The sequence below is a fragment of the Schistocerca serialis genome, chromosome 1, assembly GCF_023864345.2.
Source record: "Schistocerca serialis cubense isolate TAMUIC-IGC-003099 chromosome 1, iqSchSeri2.2, whole genome shotgun sequence".
Taxonomy (NCBI): domain Eukaryota; kingdom Metazoa; phylum Arthropoda; class Insecta; order Orthoptera; family Acrididae; genus Schistocerca; species Schistocerca serialis.
In genome coordinates, this window is record NC_064638.1 from 813,425,171 (window position 1) to 813,441,762 (window position 16,592).

The following is a 16,592-nucleotide window of genomic DNA, read 5'->3' on the forward strand; positions in this document are numbered from 1 at the left end:
TGCACTTGAAATACAGTGAACAGTTGAAACTAGCCAACAGTGTAGAATGAAACACTTAGTTTCTTATCAATTGACTTCATCTGCAGGAAAGATTAATAAAAGTCACATTTATTTTGCAAACCAACAAAAATAACTTCATTGTTGTGCAAGGCAATTAATACTTGACTGCCAAAAATGTGGAAATAACATAAAATCAGAAAACATATTAATAACAGCCTTCTGTAATTATGTGCATGTATTTCAATTTTCTTGGTAGCTCCAGGCCACAGAAATCAGTTTTGTTTTCATTGATGTGTGAACTGTAAATGAAAAGGAAATAGGACATTAGGAAACAGCAAAATCACTAAACGTAAACACGGGTCACTAACCTCTTCCCATTAAAACCCAGACTGCTCTGTGCATGCGCAAATCTGGCAGCTTAGGTGCGCCAGAAAAATTTTTCTGTGTAGCATGACTGCTTCTTGCTACTGCTGCAGCCACACTTCAAGAATCCAGAACAGGGAGAAGGCATTGCCGTTATGCATTTCAACTGTGCATGTGCACAAGCCCACTGGCAACTACTCCAAACAAACTTAATGTAAACAGTTGTGATGTCATGCTCATAGGAGGGTTTGCTTTTATGAAGTAGTTCATAGTCTTCATCCTAAATCATTTGACACATTTTGCTGTTTATCACTTCTTACCAGTCATAATCACAAAAATTTAACTGAAGACTAAAACTACAAAAAATTCCCGGTATTGTAGAAAATTCCCAGGTTTTTCTCGATTTTCTCCTGAATAAAAAAAATTCTGGGTTTATGCTAAATTTCCCGGAGCATATACACCCTGTTTTACGTCATTATTTGTGTTCTAAATGGTATAGTCACACATGTTATAAAATATAAGGTAGGATGGATTGTGTCAGTTTTTATGGTTTAAGTGAATAATGTAAACAGTATTTTGGCAATATTATATACAATTTATTATTGCTTTCAGTAGGACACAACATAATGTGCAGATCTTGCATTCAGGTGTAGCCACATATTTTCATTACACAAACTAATCTCAAATATATGGGTGTCATTTTCTATCATTGTGAGCTCTTCATTGCATTTATAAGTACAGTAGAAAAGCTTGTGACATTGTTTCCAGTGAATTACAGAACATTTTGAATATCAAATATTCAAAGTAACATCATATTTTTGAAATAAATATAAATTTTAGACATAAGTTCTGCTACTGTTTTCAGAAACAATCTCTTTGTGTATACTTTCCTTTTTCAATTCTGGGCTTATGAATAAATATTTCCCCAGTGTCCCAAAGTAAAAATTTTGCAAATACACTTGATGTCAAGGTCAAAAATTACCAAACATACATAGGCACTATTGCATGTACTGCTGTTACCTTAATAAGTCTCAGTTAATTTGTTCTGGGGAATACCCGCACCTTTTGTAAATTAATTCACCAATCTTTATGAGTAGAAATTTAATAATACTTAAATGCAGTTTTGCTCGCAAGCTCATGTAAAATGCATCAATGTTGAGAATAATATGAGACTGATGTACATTCACGCAAGAAGCTTAAAGTCATGTTAACAAAATATTCAGCATATCTACTACAAGGTATATATAACCATTAATACCACAATTTAATGTCAGTTTTTGTGGTTACCAGTCTTTTACACATAAAGTAACTTTTTCCAAATATGTAAAGCAGCAGCACAGACCTTAAGTGGCAAGAGAGGAGTTGACAATTGTCTTCATTATCACTCCTTGAACATTTAAAAGCAAACATGCACTGGGTACAATAGTTGCTGACAGTAACTACAGAAAGTGTGTTGTCATCTTAAATCGATTCTGCACATTTCTAACAGGCTTAATATACTCTTCTTTGTTATTCTGTCACACAACACTAGTTGATAAACATATCAGATTTCTCTGTACATATTATTTTATCCAAAACAGTCAAGATGTACAAAATCTAAAAGCTACTTTATATCTAACATCACATAAAAGCTGTATCCTAGAGACAAAGAGAGTGGCAGTGTATAATTATGCTTTTGCAACAACTCCATTTCACATTCAGTGTTTGCAACGTATTTAGCAGTAAGCTATGCATAAAGTCATGAGACTGATTCCAGATCTATTCATTGCCACCAATATATGGAATATACAAAAAAAGGTACAGTTAAGGACCACAAAGGAGATCAACTGATATCGCATTTTAAAACTATATTGTCATATTTCAACTGCATTGTAGCTGCCATCATTTCTATCTGGTGTAAAATATGATTTTCAACCATATTATTTCTTTCAGTTTAGTCAATAACAGCAAATTCTTTACCATGTACTTTGGAAACAAATGTGCCAAATTATGCCTTATATAATGTAGCACAACATAGGCCTACTACCTATTACACAAGAAAGCAAGTACACACTAAAAGTTGTTTAAAATTAATAATGTATTCTATTCACAGCCATTATTGATTTATACAAGATGGCTATCTTGTTTATATAACAATGGAGTCAGCAGTTAAAGTTTTACTTTATGCTGGGATTTATGAAAAAATATATTGTCAAAATTACACTAACAAATGAAAAAGATATGGAATCATAATATGACTGTCTCATGCTTTGGAATGAGAAATAATCTTCAAGTATCCTCCAAATTCCACAGCAAATGTTGTTCTACAAGTTTTTAATTACACCTCATATTAGACCTCCTGAAGATGATTTTTGTGATAGAACAGTGTGTAGCTTTATACAATGATGCACTGATGAATGAGCAGATTTCATTCTTACAACATGAGCACCTTATGATGGACTTGGTTCACAGATTACGAATGTGCTTCATTCGGCGAAAGAGTAAGCAGCAAGATGATAAACCACTGCCTGCCTTTGCAAGTTCTGACATGCTAAGTGAGCGACGTGGGAAGTCTATACGCTCTGCAAAAACCTAAAAAACAGAATCAGTTTTACAACATTATGCCATGCTTCACGGATGATACTAAATGTAATTAATGTACTGGAAAAGCTGGAACAGATAAGTGGTACAAAATATGAATGATTAATAAAGGAAGGTCCCTGTGTCCATGTGAACTGACAATGACACAATGGGGGCTGAGAAGGGTGGCACAGTGCTAAGACAGGAGGACAGTAGTTTAAATCCATTTCATAAATCCAGATTTAGGTTTCCTGCAAGTTCCCTAATTTTCTTAGGTGAATGCCAAGATTTTCTGTCCTCTCCTTCTCCAATATGAGCTCATGTTCTATCTCTAATGGCCTTGTTATTGGTGGCACATTAAATGCTAATCTTCTTTCTTTCCTTCATTTGATGCAAAGGCAACTGCATAGAAGCTATTCATGTGACCAACTCTAGAATGCTTTTCCTGCATTTGGAATCTTAATCAAATAGATTTGGCATCAGATATCACATGAATTCAGTGACCCACTGCTAACTTTATAACAGGGCGGTATAGCCCATACAGAAGTGTAATAAATGGGCATGGAACTTAAAGGGGAACCTTTGGAAGACAGGCAACATTATTCTCATTACATCCTGGTATTTGAGGAAGACTGCGCAACAGTTCTGCAGCCATTATTGTATATCTTGTGTAGGGATAATAAGAAGAGACATACATCTATAGTGAGGAGGTGTGTGTATGTGTGTGTGTGTGTAGCCATGGATCATCAACATTTACTTACATTAATCATATCACTGCACTGAAGATGTACAGTTACACAACACTTGTGTTATTTGATATGGATCCCTAGGTCATTGCATATACTGTAAGCCTACACACACAGACCTGTATTTGCAGGCGTCTAGCTGCCACCATCCGTCGCAAATTATGAGTGTTCTGAAAACTTTGGTCCACAGGGCTCATGTAGTGTCTGATGTTGACAGCCTGCAGGATGAGCTTGTACACCTGGAGGCAGTTTTTAGGAGAAATGGCTATTCGCAACAGCAGATTAAGAAAGCCCTGCAAATAAAAACTGCTGAAAAATCAAACGAAAAGGATGAGGAAGTGGAAAGGGAAGTGAAATCTACAGCCTTTCTCCCATACGTGGGTAATGTTTCTTCTAAAATTGCTAGAATCTTGAAGAAACATAAAGTGGATGTGATATTCCGCCCACCAGCTAAGACTGCAGGCTTGTTGGGATCCGTTAAGGATGATCTGCTCTTGCAAAAGGCGGGAGTTTATGAAATCCCTTGTGAGTGTGGCAAATGTTACATAGGGCAAACCACACGCACCGTACAGGAATGATGCGCCAAACACCAGCGGTACACACGTCTTCTTCAGTCCAACAAATCAGCAGTTGCCGAACATTGCATTTCTACTGGCGATGCCATGGATTATAAAGATGTTAAGATTTTAACTACTGCTTCATCTTTCTGGGACTCAGTTGTTAAGGAAGCTGTAGAAATACAACTAGCCGACAACCTGGTAAACCGTGATGAAGGATTTCATCTTGACAATGCTTGGAAACCGCTTATTTCACACCTTCGTTCGGAAAGAATTTCTGCATCTTCACTTCCGACAGATGTTACTACTTTTAAAGATTAATTATTTATTTACAAGCACGGTGGATTCGCAGCAGCACTATTTTGTTTGCACTCTGCGCATATATATTTATCTTTGCTATATACATCTTATCTATGACTAGCGCAGCAGTGACGACTTTGATATCTTTGACGCATGCGCTTTCAATCCTCAGCAGCTTTGTATCACGTGACTCTCCGTATAAATAGGTACGCGCAAACGCTATGAACTCAGTCTCTGACTCGCCTTGAAGATGGCTGGGAGGTTTCCAGCCGAAATATCGCAAGAAGAATTGCCGCTGTCCTGAGTGCACGCCCGAAAGATGACGGAACAGGTTGCAGATTGTTCAAGTACACCAACACCTAAGTACATCATCTGCAAATCACTGAAGTGTATAGCAGAGGATACCTAGCATTATATCACATGCAGGGTTTCTTTCACATCAATCATATATAGAGCATGGGAAGAATGACTGCTTAAATATCTCGATGCATGTTGTCTAATCTTGTCTTCCTGGTCGCTAGGTGAGTGATATGTAGGTGGGTGAAGTAAATCTCTACATTCTTCACATAAGACTTATCCTTGAAACTTTGCAAATAGGTTTTCACAGGTTTAATTGATGTTTATCTTCAACTGTCCACCAACACATATTTTTCAGCCTTTCTGCGAGCCAAACAAACATGCTGCCCTCCTCTGTAAACATTCAATATCCACTGTAAGTCCTATTCAGTGTGTGTCCCACACATTTGAGCATTATTCTATGATGGAATCCACAAGTTTTTTGTAAGCAGTTTCCTATTTATGAACTGAACTCTGCTACCTGCCTCCTGAGTCTATGTGATTATTCCATTTCGTATCCCAACAAATTGTTAGGGCTATGTATTTGAACAAGGTGATTGATTCCAATGGTGACTAAAGGATGTTATAGCCACACGACAATATTGCTGTACATGTTGTTAAGTGCACGATTTTACATATCTGAACATTTAAATCAAGTTGTCAATCCTTCCATCACTTTGAAATCTTCTCATGATCTGACCGCATTTTTGTACAGCTTTTCAGGTAGTACTTCATTATCGATAACTGCATCATCTCCAAATAATTCTGAGGTTCATGTTAATATTGTCTACCAAGTCATTAATAGACAGCACGAACAGCAAGGATTCCAACACAATTTTGTGGTGCATGCCAGAAGTTCCTTCTGCATCTGTTAATGACTCATCATTCAAGGTAACATCCTGTATCCTCATCCTCCCTAAGTAGCAGCCCCCAGTCCAGTCATGAATTTCTTCGATTCTCCATATGACATTTCTTTTTTTTTTTTAATAAACAATGCTTCTCATAAGTCAAGAAATACTGCCTCCATGTTATTATCTTGATCCATGGCTTTCAAGATGTCACGTTAGAGAAGTGCAACATGTGTTTTGTATGAAAAATGTTTTCAAATTCATGTTGGTTGGCATGGAGATCATTCTGTTTGAGATATCTCATCATCTTCAGTTCAGTGTATGTTCTAAGATTCTAGAACAGATAGACATCAGACTAAAGTTTTGTGGACCACTTCTGTTATCCTTTTTGTAGCAGGTGTGAGCTATGCTTTCTCCCAATTACTGTGGGCATCTTTTTATTCAGGGGACCTATGCCACATTATGGTTAAAATGAGAGCTAACTTGAGCTGCATATTCTGTATAGAATCTGACAGCATCCCATCATCCTCATGCCCTGGAGCCTTGTTAAATTGTAGTGATTTTAGCTGTTCCTCCACGCTTCTGACAAATGGTTCAAATGGCTCTGAGCACTATGGGACTTAACATCTGACGTCATCAGTCCCCTAGAACTTAGAACTGCTTAAACCTAACTAACCTAAGGACATCACACACATCCATGCCCGAGGCAGGATTCGAACCTGGGACCGTAGCAGTCGCCCGGTTCTGGACTGAAACGCCTAGACCCACTTGGCCACTGCGGCCGGCCCATAATTAGGCAGTTGTTTATGAGATGATTGGTAATCACATAAGCAGTTGGCAGAGATCTGTGGGGTAACACTTGCATGTGACAAAAGAATGATATCATAAAAGTTTACTTTGTTATTGTTTAATTAAACAGTGGCTTAGCTAAGGCAATATAAGTTTATTTTATTAGTCTTGACTTAAATTAAGATTAAACTGTGATTTTGTTCACACATAATTACCTTGGTAACATAAAGACAGCTACTCTTTACATGTGTACAAAGTACACCACGTGGCCACTCATGTTATGAAAAATGACATGCCTGCTCATGGGTTAATGGAATCTACCTGTTTACCAGCTTCTATTTTTTGCAACACATTTCATGTGAATGAACCAGTTCTGTTTCACTCACTCCGTCTTCAGGCCATGAGTGGCCTACCAGGACCATCCGACCACTGTGTCATCCTCAGAGGAGGATGCGGATAGGAGTGGAGTGGGGTCAGCACACCGCTCTCCCAGTCATTATGATGATATTCTTGACTGAAGCCACTACTATTCAGTCGAGTAGCTCCTCAATTGGCATCATGAGGCTGAGTGCACCCCGAAAAATGGCAACAGCGCATGGCGGCTGGATGGTCACCCATCCAAGTGCTGGCCATGCCCAACAGCGCTTAACTTCAGTGATCTTATGGAACCAGTGTATACACTGCAGGAAGGCCATTGCCCTAGTTCTGTTTCACACAAGGAGTTTTTTTTCTTTTCTGAACTTATGCTGCTTTTTTAAGAGAAATGTATTTTACACCAGGAATGTCATAAGATTTGGAGTTAAAATATGATCTAAGATCCTACAACAGATGGATATTTGCAATACTAGTCTGTAATTCTATGTATCCATTCTTTTGCCCATTTTGTAAACACAGGTGACCTGTCATGTGGTACTATTCACAGCATGTGAGATTCTTGACAAACAGAAATAATCCTTTCAGACTAAGAAAATCTACACTGAAGAGAGAAATAAGCACATGTCAAGTGGTTCGTGTTTCAGTTCTTGACAAAAACATACAGCCAAAATCAAAAGGATCTTTCCTTTGCACTGGTATTAACATTGTCTACAATTTATTCATCTTTAAGGTGAATGATGGTCCACTGTTTCTGCAAAACAACACACTATAGCTGCTTCTGTTTTTTGGAAACACTTATTTACATCCACCAGTTATTCATCATTACATTCTATACAATTATGTTATAAATGAAAAAGATCTGAACAAACATAATTGCACAGCACATTCAAAATGCTGTCTCTCCAACCCAATTCAGGTTTCTATGCTTTCTTTAATCTATTTCAGGAAAATATCAACTTGGTTTCTTAAAGAATACCATGGCCGAGAGCCTTCTCCCTCCTTGTCCCATCTGAATTAGGTTCCATTTCCAGTTACCTTCTTGTCATCAAGAAACTAAACTCTAACCTTCCTTCCTTCTTAGATGATTGTTACATAAATAATACTGACATTTGTGTCCCTGTTTAAAATGTTAAATGCCCTATGAGTGTATAACTGATCCATCATATAACTACATCTATATATATACTCTGCATGCCAGCGTATGGTGTAGGGAAGAGGGTAACTGGTACCGCTACTAACCATTTCCTTTACTGTTCCACTTGCAAGTGGAGGGAGGGAAAAATGACTGTTCAAAATGTCCGAGCCAGTCCTAACTTCTCTAACCTTGTCTTTATTGTTCTTACGAGAAATGTACATTGGTGGCAGTAGAATCATTCTGCAGTTAGCTGCAAATTCCAGTGTTCTAAATTTTCTATGTAATTCACAAAGGATGTAGTTCACAAAGGATCTCTTTAATACTTGCACAATGATCAAACCTACCAAAAACAAATCTAGCAGCACACCTCTGAATTGCTTTGATGTCTTTTAACCCAAGCTGGTGAACGTCCCAAACAATCATGCAGTACTCAAGAATTCTGTATGTGGTCTCCCTTATAGATGAGCTACACTTCTTCCAATAAACTGAAGTTGACCTTTCACCTTCCCTACTATCAATCATCTGTGCTTGATCTATTGCATACCACTTTGTTATGTTATGCCTTGATATTTAATTGATGTTATTGTGTCAAGCAGCATGCTACTAATACTGTATTCAAAAACAGAGGATTGTTTTTCCTACTCATCTTCATTAATTTACATTTTTCTACATTTATGGCTAACTGTCATTCATCACACCAAATAGAAATTCTGTCCAAGTTATCCTGTATTATTCTACATCCACTCAACAAAGCAATTTTCCTGTACAATACAGCACCATCAGCAGATTAACACTCACCCTATCTGTCAATCATTTTATGTATATAGACAACAGGAGTGAACATATCACACAATACCTGTGTCTCTGAAGACTGTGTATGAGGTTCTATCACTTAAGAAGTCTCCAAGCCACTTGGACCTACATTAACAACCTGCAGTGGGGTACTATGTCAAACACTTTCCGTAAACCTGGAAATATGGGCCCTGCTTGTTGCCCTTCATCCATGGTTCACAAGGATCATGTAAGAAAAGGGCAAGCTGAGTTCTACATGTGTGATGCTTCCTTAAACAGTGCTAACTTGTGGACAGAAGCTTCTCTGTCCCAAGGAAATTTATTATATTTGAACTTATAATATGTTCAAGAATTCAGAGGTGCCTTATTTATTTTCAACTCTTTCAGTTGCTTCTCTGTGCCAGGGATGCCTATTACTGTGTCCTCCATAGGGGAGTCCATGCAACGATCAAATGATGGTATGTCTATACAATCCTCCTGCATAAATGATCATTTAAAATTTCAGCTTTCCTTTTTTTGTCTTCGACTGCTACATCAGACTGGCTCAAAAGTGACTGGATAGAAGCCTTCAATCCGCATAGTGATTCTACACAAGACCAGAATTTTCTCACTTTCTCAGTAAGATTTTTCACTTAGGTATGATGGTGGAAGCTGTAGTATGCTACCCCCATCGACGTTTTTGTAGATGCACGAATTTTTACTGATTTTTGCCTGTCAACACTTCCATATTCTTTTTTAACCGACAGAGCAACAATCTCTGCTTCTTCAACATTTCCTGAATTTTGTTTTGAACTGTGGTGGGACTTTTCCACCTTCAATCCCCTTAAAAGGCACATAATTCTCCAGAGTTTGATTTTACATGAGTTTAAACCCATAATTTCTCTACGGATCATATTAGAACTAAATGATGTTCATTCCTTGTCCAATTAGAATGCCGACAACAGCTTATCTGCTCTTTTCAGCATGAAAACTCTCTTACTCTTCCTGATGGATTTATTACTCAACCATTGTCACTAAGATGACATCGTGATCACTGAGCCTTGTCTCTATACTGACACTGTCGATATTGTCAGGCCTGTTTGTAACTACAAATCTTTCCAGTGCATGTGATTTGTCAAACTAGCTGCTGAAAACATCATGTGCCTATACAGTATACTGTAAGTGTGTACACTGACCACCCTTTCAGCACAGTAAATCTCTACTAGCTTTGACAATGGTGTACAATGAGGACTCACAAATTATTAATAGAGCCCTCATTCGGCTGAGATAACAAAAACACTTTAGTGTCATAATATTATAAAACCATGGACCATTCACAGGCGCTATACCTGAAAGACTACTATACAGCTGCCCGAATGTTGTGTAACTTAATTAGAACAGGAACACAAAGCTAGTAATCCTAGCGTACAAGGCACCAATAGGATATGTTTTAAGCTGTGAAACACAAAGAAACACTGTTCTTCACACAGCCTCAAGTGTGGCAGAAAATGAAGTGAGATATTCAGCAATAAAATCTTTGACCACATACTCAGTCGTGTAAAGACTTTAATAGAAAAGAAAATTTATTTCATACACAAACTGAAATCATCTACCTGAAAGTTCCTTCTACTCCATAAAGCAGTTAAATAATTTTCGAATGTGTAATAATATATCCATATATAAAAGATAATGCCCCGACTGATTGACTTACTCACTGCCTCATCATTGCCCAACCCAAACCACCAAGGATAGAAACTTGAAATTTGCAGAGGGTGTTGATCTTACGCTGTAGGATTGTTGAAGAAGAGATTTTCTGAGATACCTTCCCTTAGGAGATGAAATAGGGGATGAAAGTATGAATGCATGCTTTCGCGATGATATCTGTTAATAAAACATTCTCGGGTTTCAAGACGCATCAAGTGGTTTACTGCCCACAAGCTTTCAGCAGAGATCTCCTCTGCCATTGTCTAGTGGATGACTGTTGTGTGGTTGTCATTGCCATGCTTATATAGCCATGCTGTTGCTCGTGACGCAATCATCACACTGAAGTAATGCAATGGCTGGCAGTGAGTCATGACCTAAACCCCATTGTGCTTAAGGGACATGCTTAATAGATGTGATCATGGTCATCCTTTTCCATCAGACTTGCCAAGAACTGTTCTATCAGACTCGCCAAGAACTATCATACACACCCACTGAAGAATGGGAACAAATACCACACAGTGAGCTCCATAGAATTAATGGAGCATGCCACATAAGAGCAGGCAGTGATAAATGCTCATGGAAGGCATACACTCTATTGAAGCTCTCAAAGCCCAATGAAAACCATCCATGATGACAGGACGGATGACTGTTTCCACTTTGTTTTTGACACCTGTCGGGCATTTCAGTTCTTTTTAAGTAAACAACTGAGGATGTAATGAAGTTTTGTTCTGTACTTAATTTGTGAAAGATAAAGATATAATTTGACAACATACCCATTCCTCAATTATTGCACAACAGAACAGAGCAAACACCCAAAGTCATGTTCCCCTAATTCTTTTGAGCGGTGTACTTAGTATTCATTATGTGCAATAAATCTTAACTTTTAGATAAAACAAGAAAATTATCGTTTTTACACTGTAATAATGTTAATGTCTGGGTAGTTTGGTAGTCAGCGGAAGTGTTTAAACTCAGAACAGTGTTCCTGGAACCACTTTAGCCATTTTGGATGTGTGGGATGTCACATTGTCCTAATGGAATTACCCAAGTCCATCGGACTACACAATGGACATGAATGGATGCAGATGATCAGACAGGATGCTTATGTACATGTCACCCATCATAATCATATCTAGACTTATCAGGGGTCCCATATCACTCTAACTTTACATGCCTCACACCATTACAGAGCCTTCACCAGTTTGATCAGTCCCCTGCTGATATACAGGGTCCATGGATTCATGAGGTTGCCTTCATATCTGTACACGTCCATGTCCATCCACTCGATACAATTTGAAACGATGCTTATGTACATGTCACCCAGCATGACCACGGAACATGTTTCCAGTCATCAACAGTCCAATGTAGGTGTCCACACTGATGGGCCCAAGTGAGGTGTAAAGCTTTGTGTCATGCAGTCATCAAGGGTACACGAGTGGGCCTTTGGTTCTGAAAGCCCATCTCAATGATGTTTTGTTAAATCATTCACACACTGACACTTGTTGATGGCCCAGCATTGAAATATGCACCAATTTGTGGAAGGGCTGCACTTCTACGATGTTGAACAATTCTCTTCAGTCGCCATTGGTCTCGTTCTTGCGGAATCTTTTTCCGACAGCAGTGATATCGGAGATTTGATGTTTCACCGGATTCCTGATATTCACGGTACACTTGTGAAATGGTCACATGCAAAGTTCCCCACTTCATCACTACCTCAGAGATACTGTGCCCCATCGCTTGTGTACCGACTTTAATACCACATTCAAATTCACCTAAATCTTGATAACCTGTCGCTATAGCAGCAGTAACTGATCTAACAACTGCACCAGACACTTGTTGTCTTATATAGGTGTTGCCTATCACAGTGCTGTATACTGTCTGTTTACATATCTTTGTATTTGAATACGCATGTCTATAGCTGTTTCTTTGGCACTTCAGTGTATGTTTACACTATTTTCTTTGCCCCATGTAGTTTTGTACACCATGTTATCGTACTTCTTGAATCTATTGATCCACTGATTAGATGCAGAGTAGTTTTTGATTCCAAGCATTCAGCTCAGCATTTTTAGAGTAACTGTCATATTTCATCTTTTCTAAGTTTTGCTCACTGTTACATGCACTTTTCTAAACAGAGTCTTTGTATTTGATAATAGAGTTCTGCACTGACAATCCCTAGACCCTGTGTTAATGCAATACATGTTCTCAAAACTATACAGAAAAGATAGTTCAGAACACCACTCATGATGGAAATATGTAATATCTAATGACAACAAATAGACTTGACCTCTTTAAGGACATCCACATCAAAACTGGCATCAGTGGCCATGACAAGGTTGTGACAATAATGATTACTAAAGTACAACAGACAACTAAAACCAACAAAGGACAACTAAAACAAGTACAAAAGTGTACATGTTAAGTAAACTGGGTAAAAGAGCAGTAGTGTCATTTCTAAATGAGGAACTGGAAGTTTCAGCACAGGATAGGAGCACATAGAGGGACTATGCACTAGACAGATACGCTGATGAGCCAAAATATTATGACCATCTACTTAAAAGCATGTCTGTCCACTTCTGGAACACAATTCAGCAGTGATTCTGCATGCCATGGATTCGACAAGTACTTGATAAGTCTCCACAGGTTTGTGGCACCAGATTTCTGTGCACAGGTCATACGCTTCCTGTAATTTACTGGTGGTTGGTTTGTTGGCATGAAGCTGGCATCCTATTACATTCCAGTTGGGTTTAATCGGATTCAAGTAAGCTGAATTTGATGGCCAAGACATCAACATGAGTTAACTATCATGCCCCTCAAACCATTGCAGCACGATTGTGGCATTGTGACACAGACAGTTATCCCTTATAATGTTCACATAGTCCAAAGCTGTCACAGTGCCTTCAATTACTAACACAGGTCCAGTGGAAGCCCAGATGAATGCCCCCATAACACAACAGTGCTCCCACCGACCATCGTCCGTTGTGTGCTGCATATTTTGAGCAGCTGTTTGCCTGGAGGCCAGCATATCTAGACATGACTATCGACATGGTTTTGACATTAAACAGGATTCATCCAACCAGGTGACATGATTCCATTGATCCATGGTCCAATCTCAATGATTCCGTCCCCATTGTAATCATAACTGATGGTGGTGGTGGGTCAACATAGGAGTCCTCTGGTGTGGAACACAGTGTTCAACACTGTGCGCTGATCAGTGTACTCCAAAACACTTGTGCTTGCACCAGCACTGTACTCGGTCTCAAATCTGCCACAGATTGCCACCTATCCTCCTCTAGAAAGTGGGCAAGCCTCAGATCTGTATGTTCTATGATAAGGTATGGATGTCCAACTTCTTGTTGCCTGCTTAAGGTTTCAGCATTCTTCAAGTACTTTCCACAGATGCTCATGATAGTAGCACGTGAACAGCCAACCAGCTTCACCAATTTTGAGATGCTCGCTCCCAGGCACTGGACCACAACAATCTGGCTTTTGTCAGAATCACTTAAGTTGGGGGATTTCTGCATCTGCACCACTTATCGTCACTAGAATGATTCACCATTCATTTCTGCGCCATTCATACACTTGTCTTACCACCTCATGTGCCCTCAGTGTCAACAGGCAGGATACAGCCTTATGGTGGGCAGTGGTAATAATGTTTTGGCTCATCAGTGTATGTACAGCAGTAGAACAGTTCATAATGGAAGGGATCCTCCATGGTATACAATCACTGTAAAGAAAGTTCTAAAGTAACAGAGACTATGGCATAATAGGAGTAAAGCAAAGCACAGGGCTGTAGATAGAGACTGTTCTGAATAAAATGCATTATCAAGAGAGCAATGCGTGAAGCCTTCAATGAGTACCAAAGTGGAATGTTGTCAAATGATCTTTCACAAAAGCCAAAGGAATTCTGGTCATATGCAAAGGCTGTCAGTTGCACCAAAGTTAGTGTACAGTCACTTGTGAATGAGACAGGAGCTGAAATTAAGGGTAGCAAAGCAAAAGCTGAAATGGTTAACTCCATTTTCAAATGTTCCTGTACATAGGAAAACCCAGGAGATTGGCCCAATTTAATCCTCATACCACTGAAAAGATGTGTAAAATAAATGTTAGTGTTAGTGGTGTTGAGAAACAGCTGAAATAGTTAAAATTGAGCAAAGCTCCAGGGCCCGATGGAGTCACTGTCAGATTTTATACTGAATCTGTAGCCGAGTTATCCCCTCTTCTAACTATTATCCATTGTAGATTCCTCAGACAAAAAACCGTGCCCAATAGTTGGAAGAAAGCACAGGTTACACCTGTTTACAAGAATGGTAGTAGAAGTGATCCACAAAACCACTGTCCACTATCTTTGAGTTGGCCGCTGTGGCCGAGTGGTTCTAGGCGCTTCAGTCTGGAACCGTGCGACCACTACAGTCGCAGGTTCGAATCCTACCTTGGGCATGGATGTGTGTGATGTCCTTAGGTTAGCTAGGTTTAAGTAGTTTTAAGTTCTAGGGGACTGATGACCTCAGATGTTAAGTCCCATAGTGCTCAGAGCCATTCGAGCCACTATCTTTGACATCAATTTGTTGTGGAATCTTAGAACATATTCTGAGCTCAAACATAATGTGGTATTTTGAACACAATGACCTCCTACATGCCAATCAGCAAGGATTCCAAAAACAATGATTTTGTGAAACCCAACCTGCACTTTTCTCGTGTAACATACTGAAATCTTCGGATCAAGGCAGGCAGGTAGCTGCAGTATTTCTTGATTTCCAAAAAAGCATTTGACTCAGTACCATATTTACACTTATTGTCAAAAGTATTATCATATGGGGTACAGGGTGAAATTTGTGACTGGATTGAGGATTTTTTGATAGAGAGGCGCAAGATGTTATCTTGGCTGAAAAGTCATCACTAGATGTAGAAGTAATCTCGGGTGTGCAGCAGGGAAGCATGTTGGGAGACTTGCTGTTCATGCCATATATTAATAATCTTCTGGACAATATTAACAGTGACCTCAGACTTTCTGTAGATGACAGTTATCTATAGTGAATTACTGTCTGAAAGAAGCTGCATAAATATTCAATCAGATCTTCATAAGATTTCAAAGTGGTGCAAAGATAGGCAATTTGTTTTAAAATGTTTGGAAGTGTGACATTGTGCACTTCACTAAAAGAAGAAACATAGTGTCTATGACTACAATGTCAATGAGTCACAGTTGGAATCTGCCAATTCTTACAAATACCAGGGTGTAACATTTTGTAGGGATATGAAATGAAATGATCACACAGATTTCAGTTTATTGGTAGAATACTAGGAAGATACAATCACTCTACACAAGAGATTGCTTACAAATCACTCATGCGACCCACTCTGGAGTGTTGTTCAAGTGTGTGAGACCCGACCCAATTAGGACTAACAGGGGATATTGAATATACACAGAAGAGGGCAGCATGAATTGTCACACATGTATCTGTTTATTTATTTATTCACTTTTGTTTCGTTGATCCAGTAGACAAAGGAATTGTATGAATATGAAACAAGTCAATTTTAACAAAGTAAAAACAAACATGAAAATTAAAAACTGAGATATTGTAACCATAAATGTGAACAGAAAACTAAATATGAGATAATTACAAACTGTAATACTGTGAAATTGGGAACAAAATAATTTAATTATTACAAACACAAGCTTAATCTACAGCAAAACTTAAGTATAAGACATTAAAATTATACACTCCTGGAAATTGAAATAAGAACACCGTGAATTCATTGTCCCAGGAAGGGGAAACTTTATTGACACATTCCTGGGGTCAGATACATCACATGATCACACTGACAGAACCACAGGCACATAGACACAGGCAACAGAGCATGCACAATGTCGGCACTAGTATAGTGTATATCCACCTTTCGCAGCAATGCAGGCTGCTATTCTCCCATGGAGACGATCGTAGAGATGCTTGATGTAGTCCTGTGGAACGGCTTGCCATGCCATTTCCACCTGGCGCCTCAGTTGGACCAGCGTTCGTGCTGGACGTGCAGACCGCGTGAGACGACGCTTCATCCAGTCCCAAACATGCTCAATGGGGGACAGATCCGGAGATCTTGCTGGCCAGGGTAGTTGACT

The 16,592-nt window shown here is 38.9% G+C and overlaps 1 protein-coding gene across 2 annotated transcripts in view; it reads right to left on the bottom strand.

Annotated features, from left to right (window-relative positions):
• Nucleotides 1–954: 954 nt before the first annotated feature.
• LOC126484244 (N(G),N(G)-dimethylarginine dimethylaminohydrolase 1) overlaps nucleotides 955–16,592 on the bottom strand; it is a 68,635-nt gene continuing 52,997 nt past the window's right edge. For both annotated transcript variants that reach the window (XM_050107670.1, XM_050107662.1), the window contains exon 6: nucleotides 955–2,934. In XM_050107670.1, coding sequence (XP_049963627.1) covers nucleotides 2,809–2,934 — 126 coding nt within the window. In that variant the 3' untranslated portion in view covers nucleotides 955–2,808. The remainder of the gene's footprint in view (nucleotides 2,935–16,592) is intronic.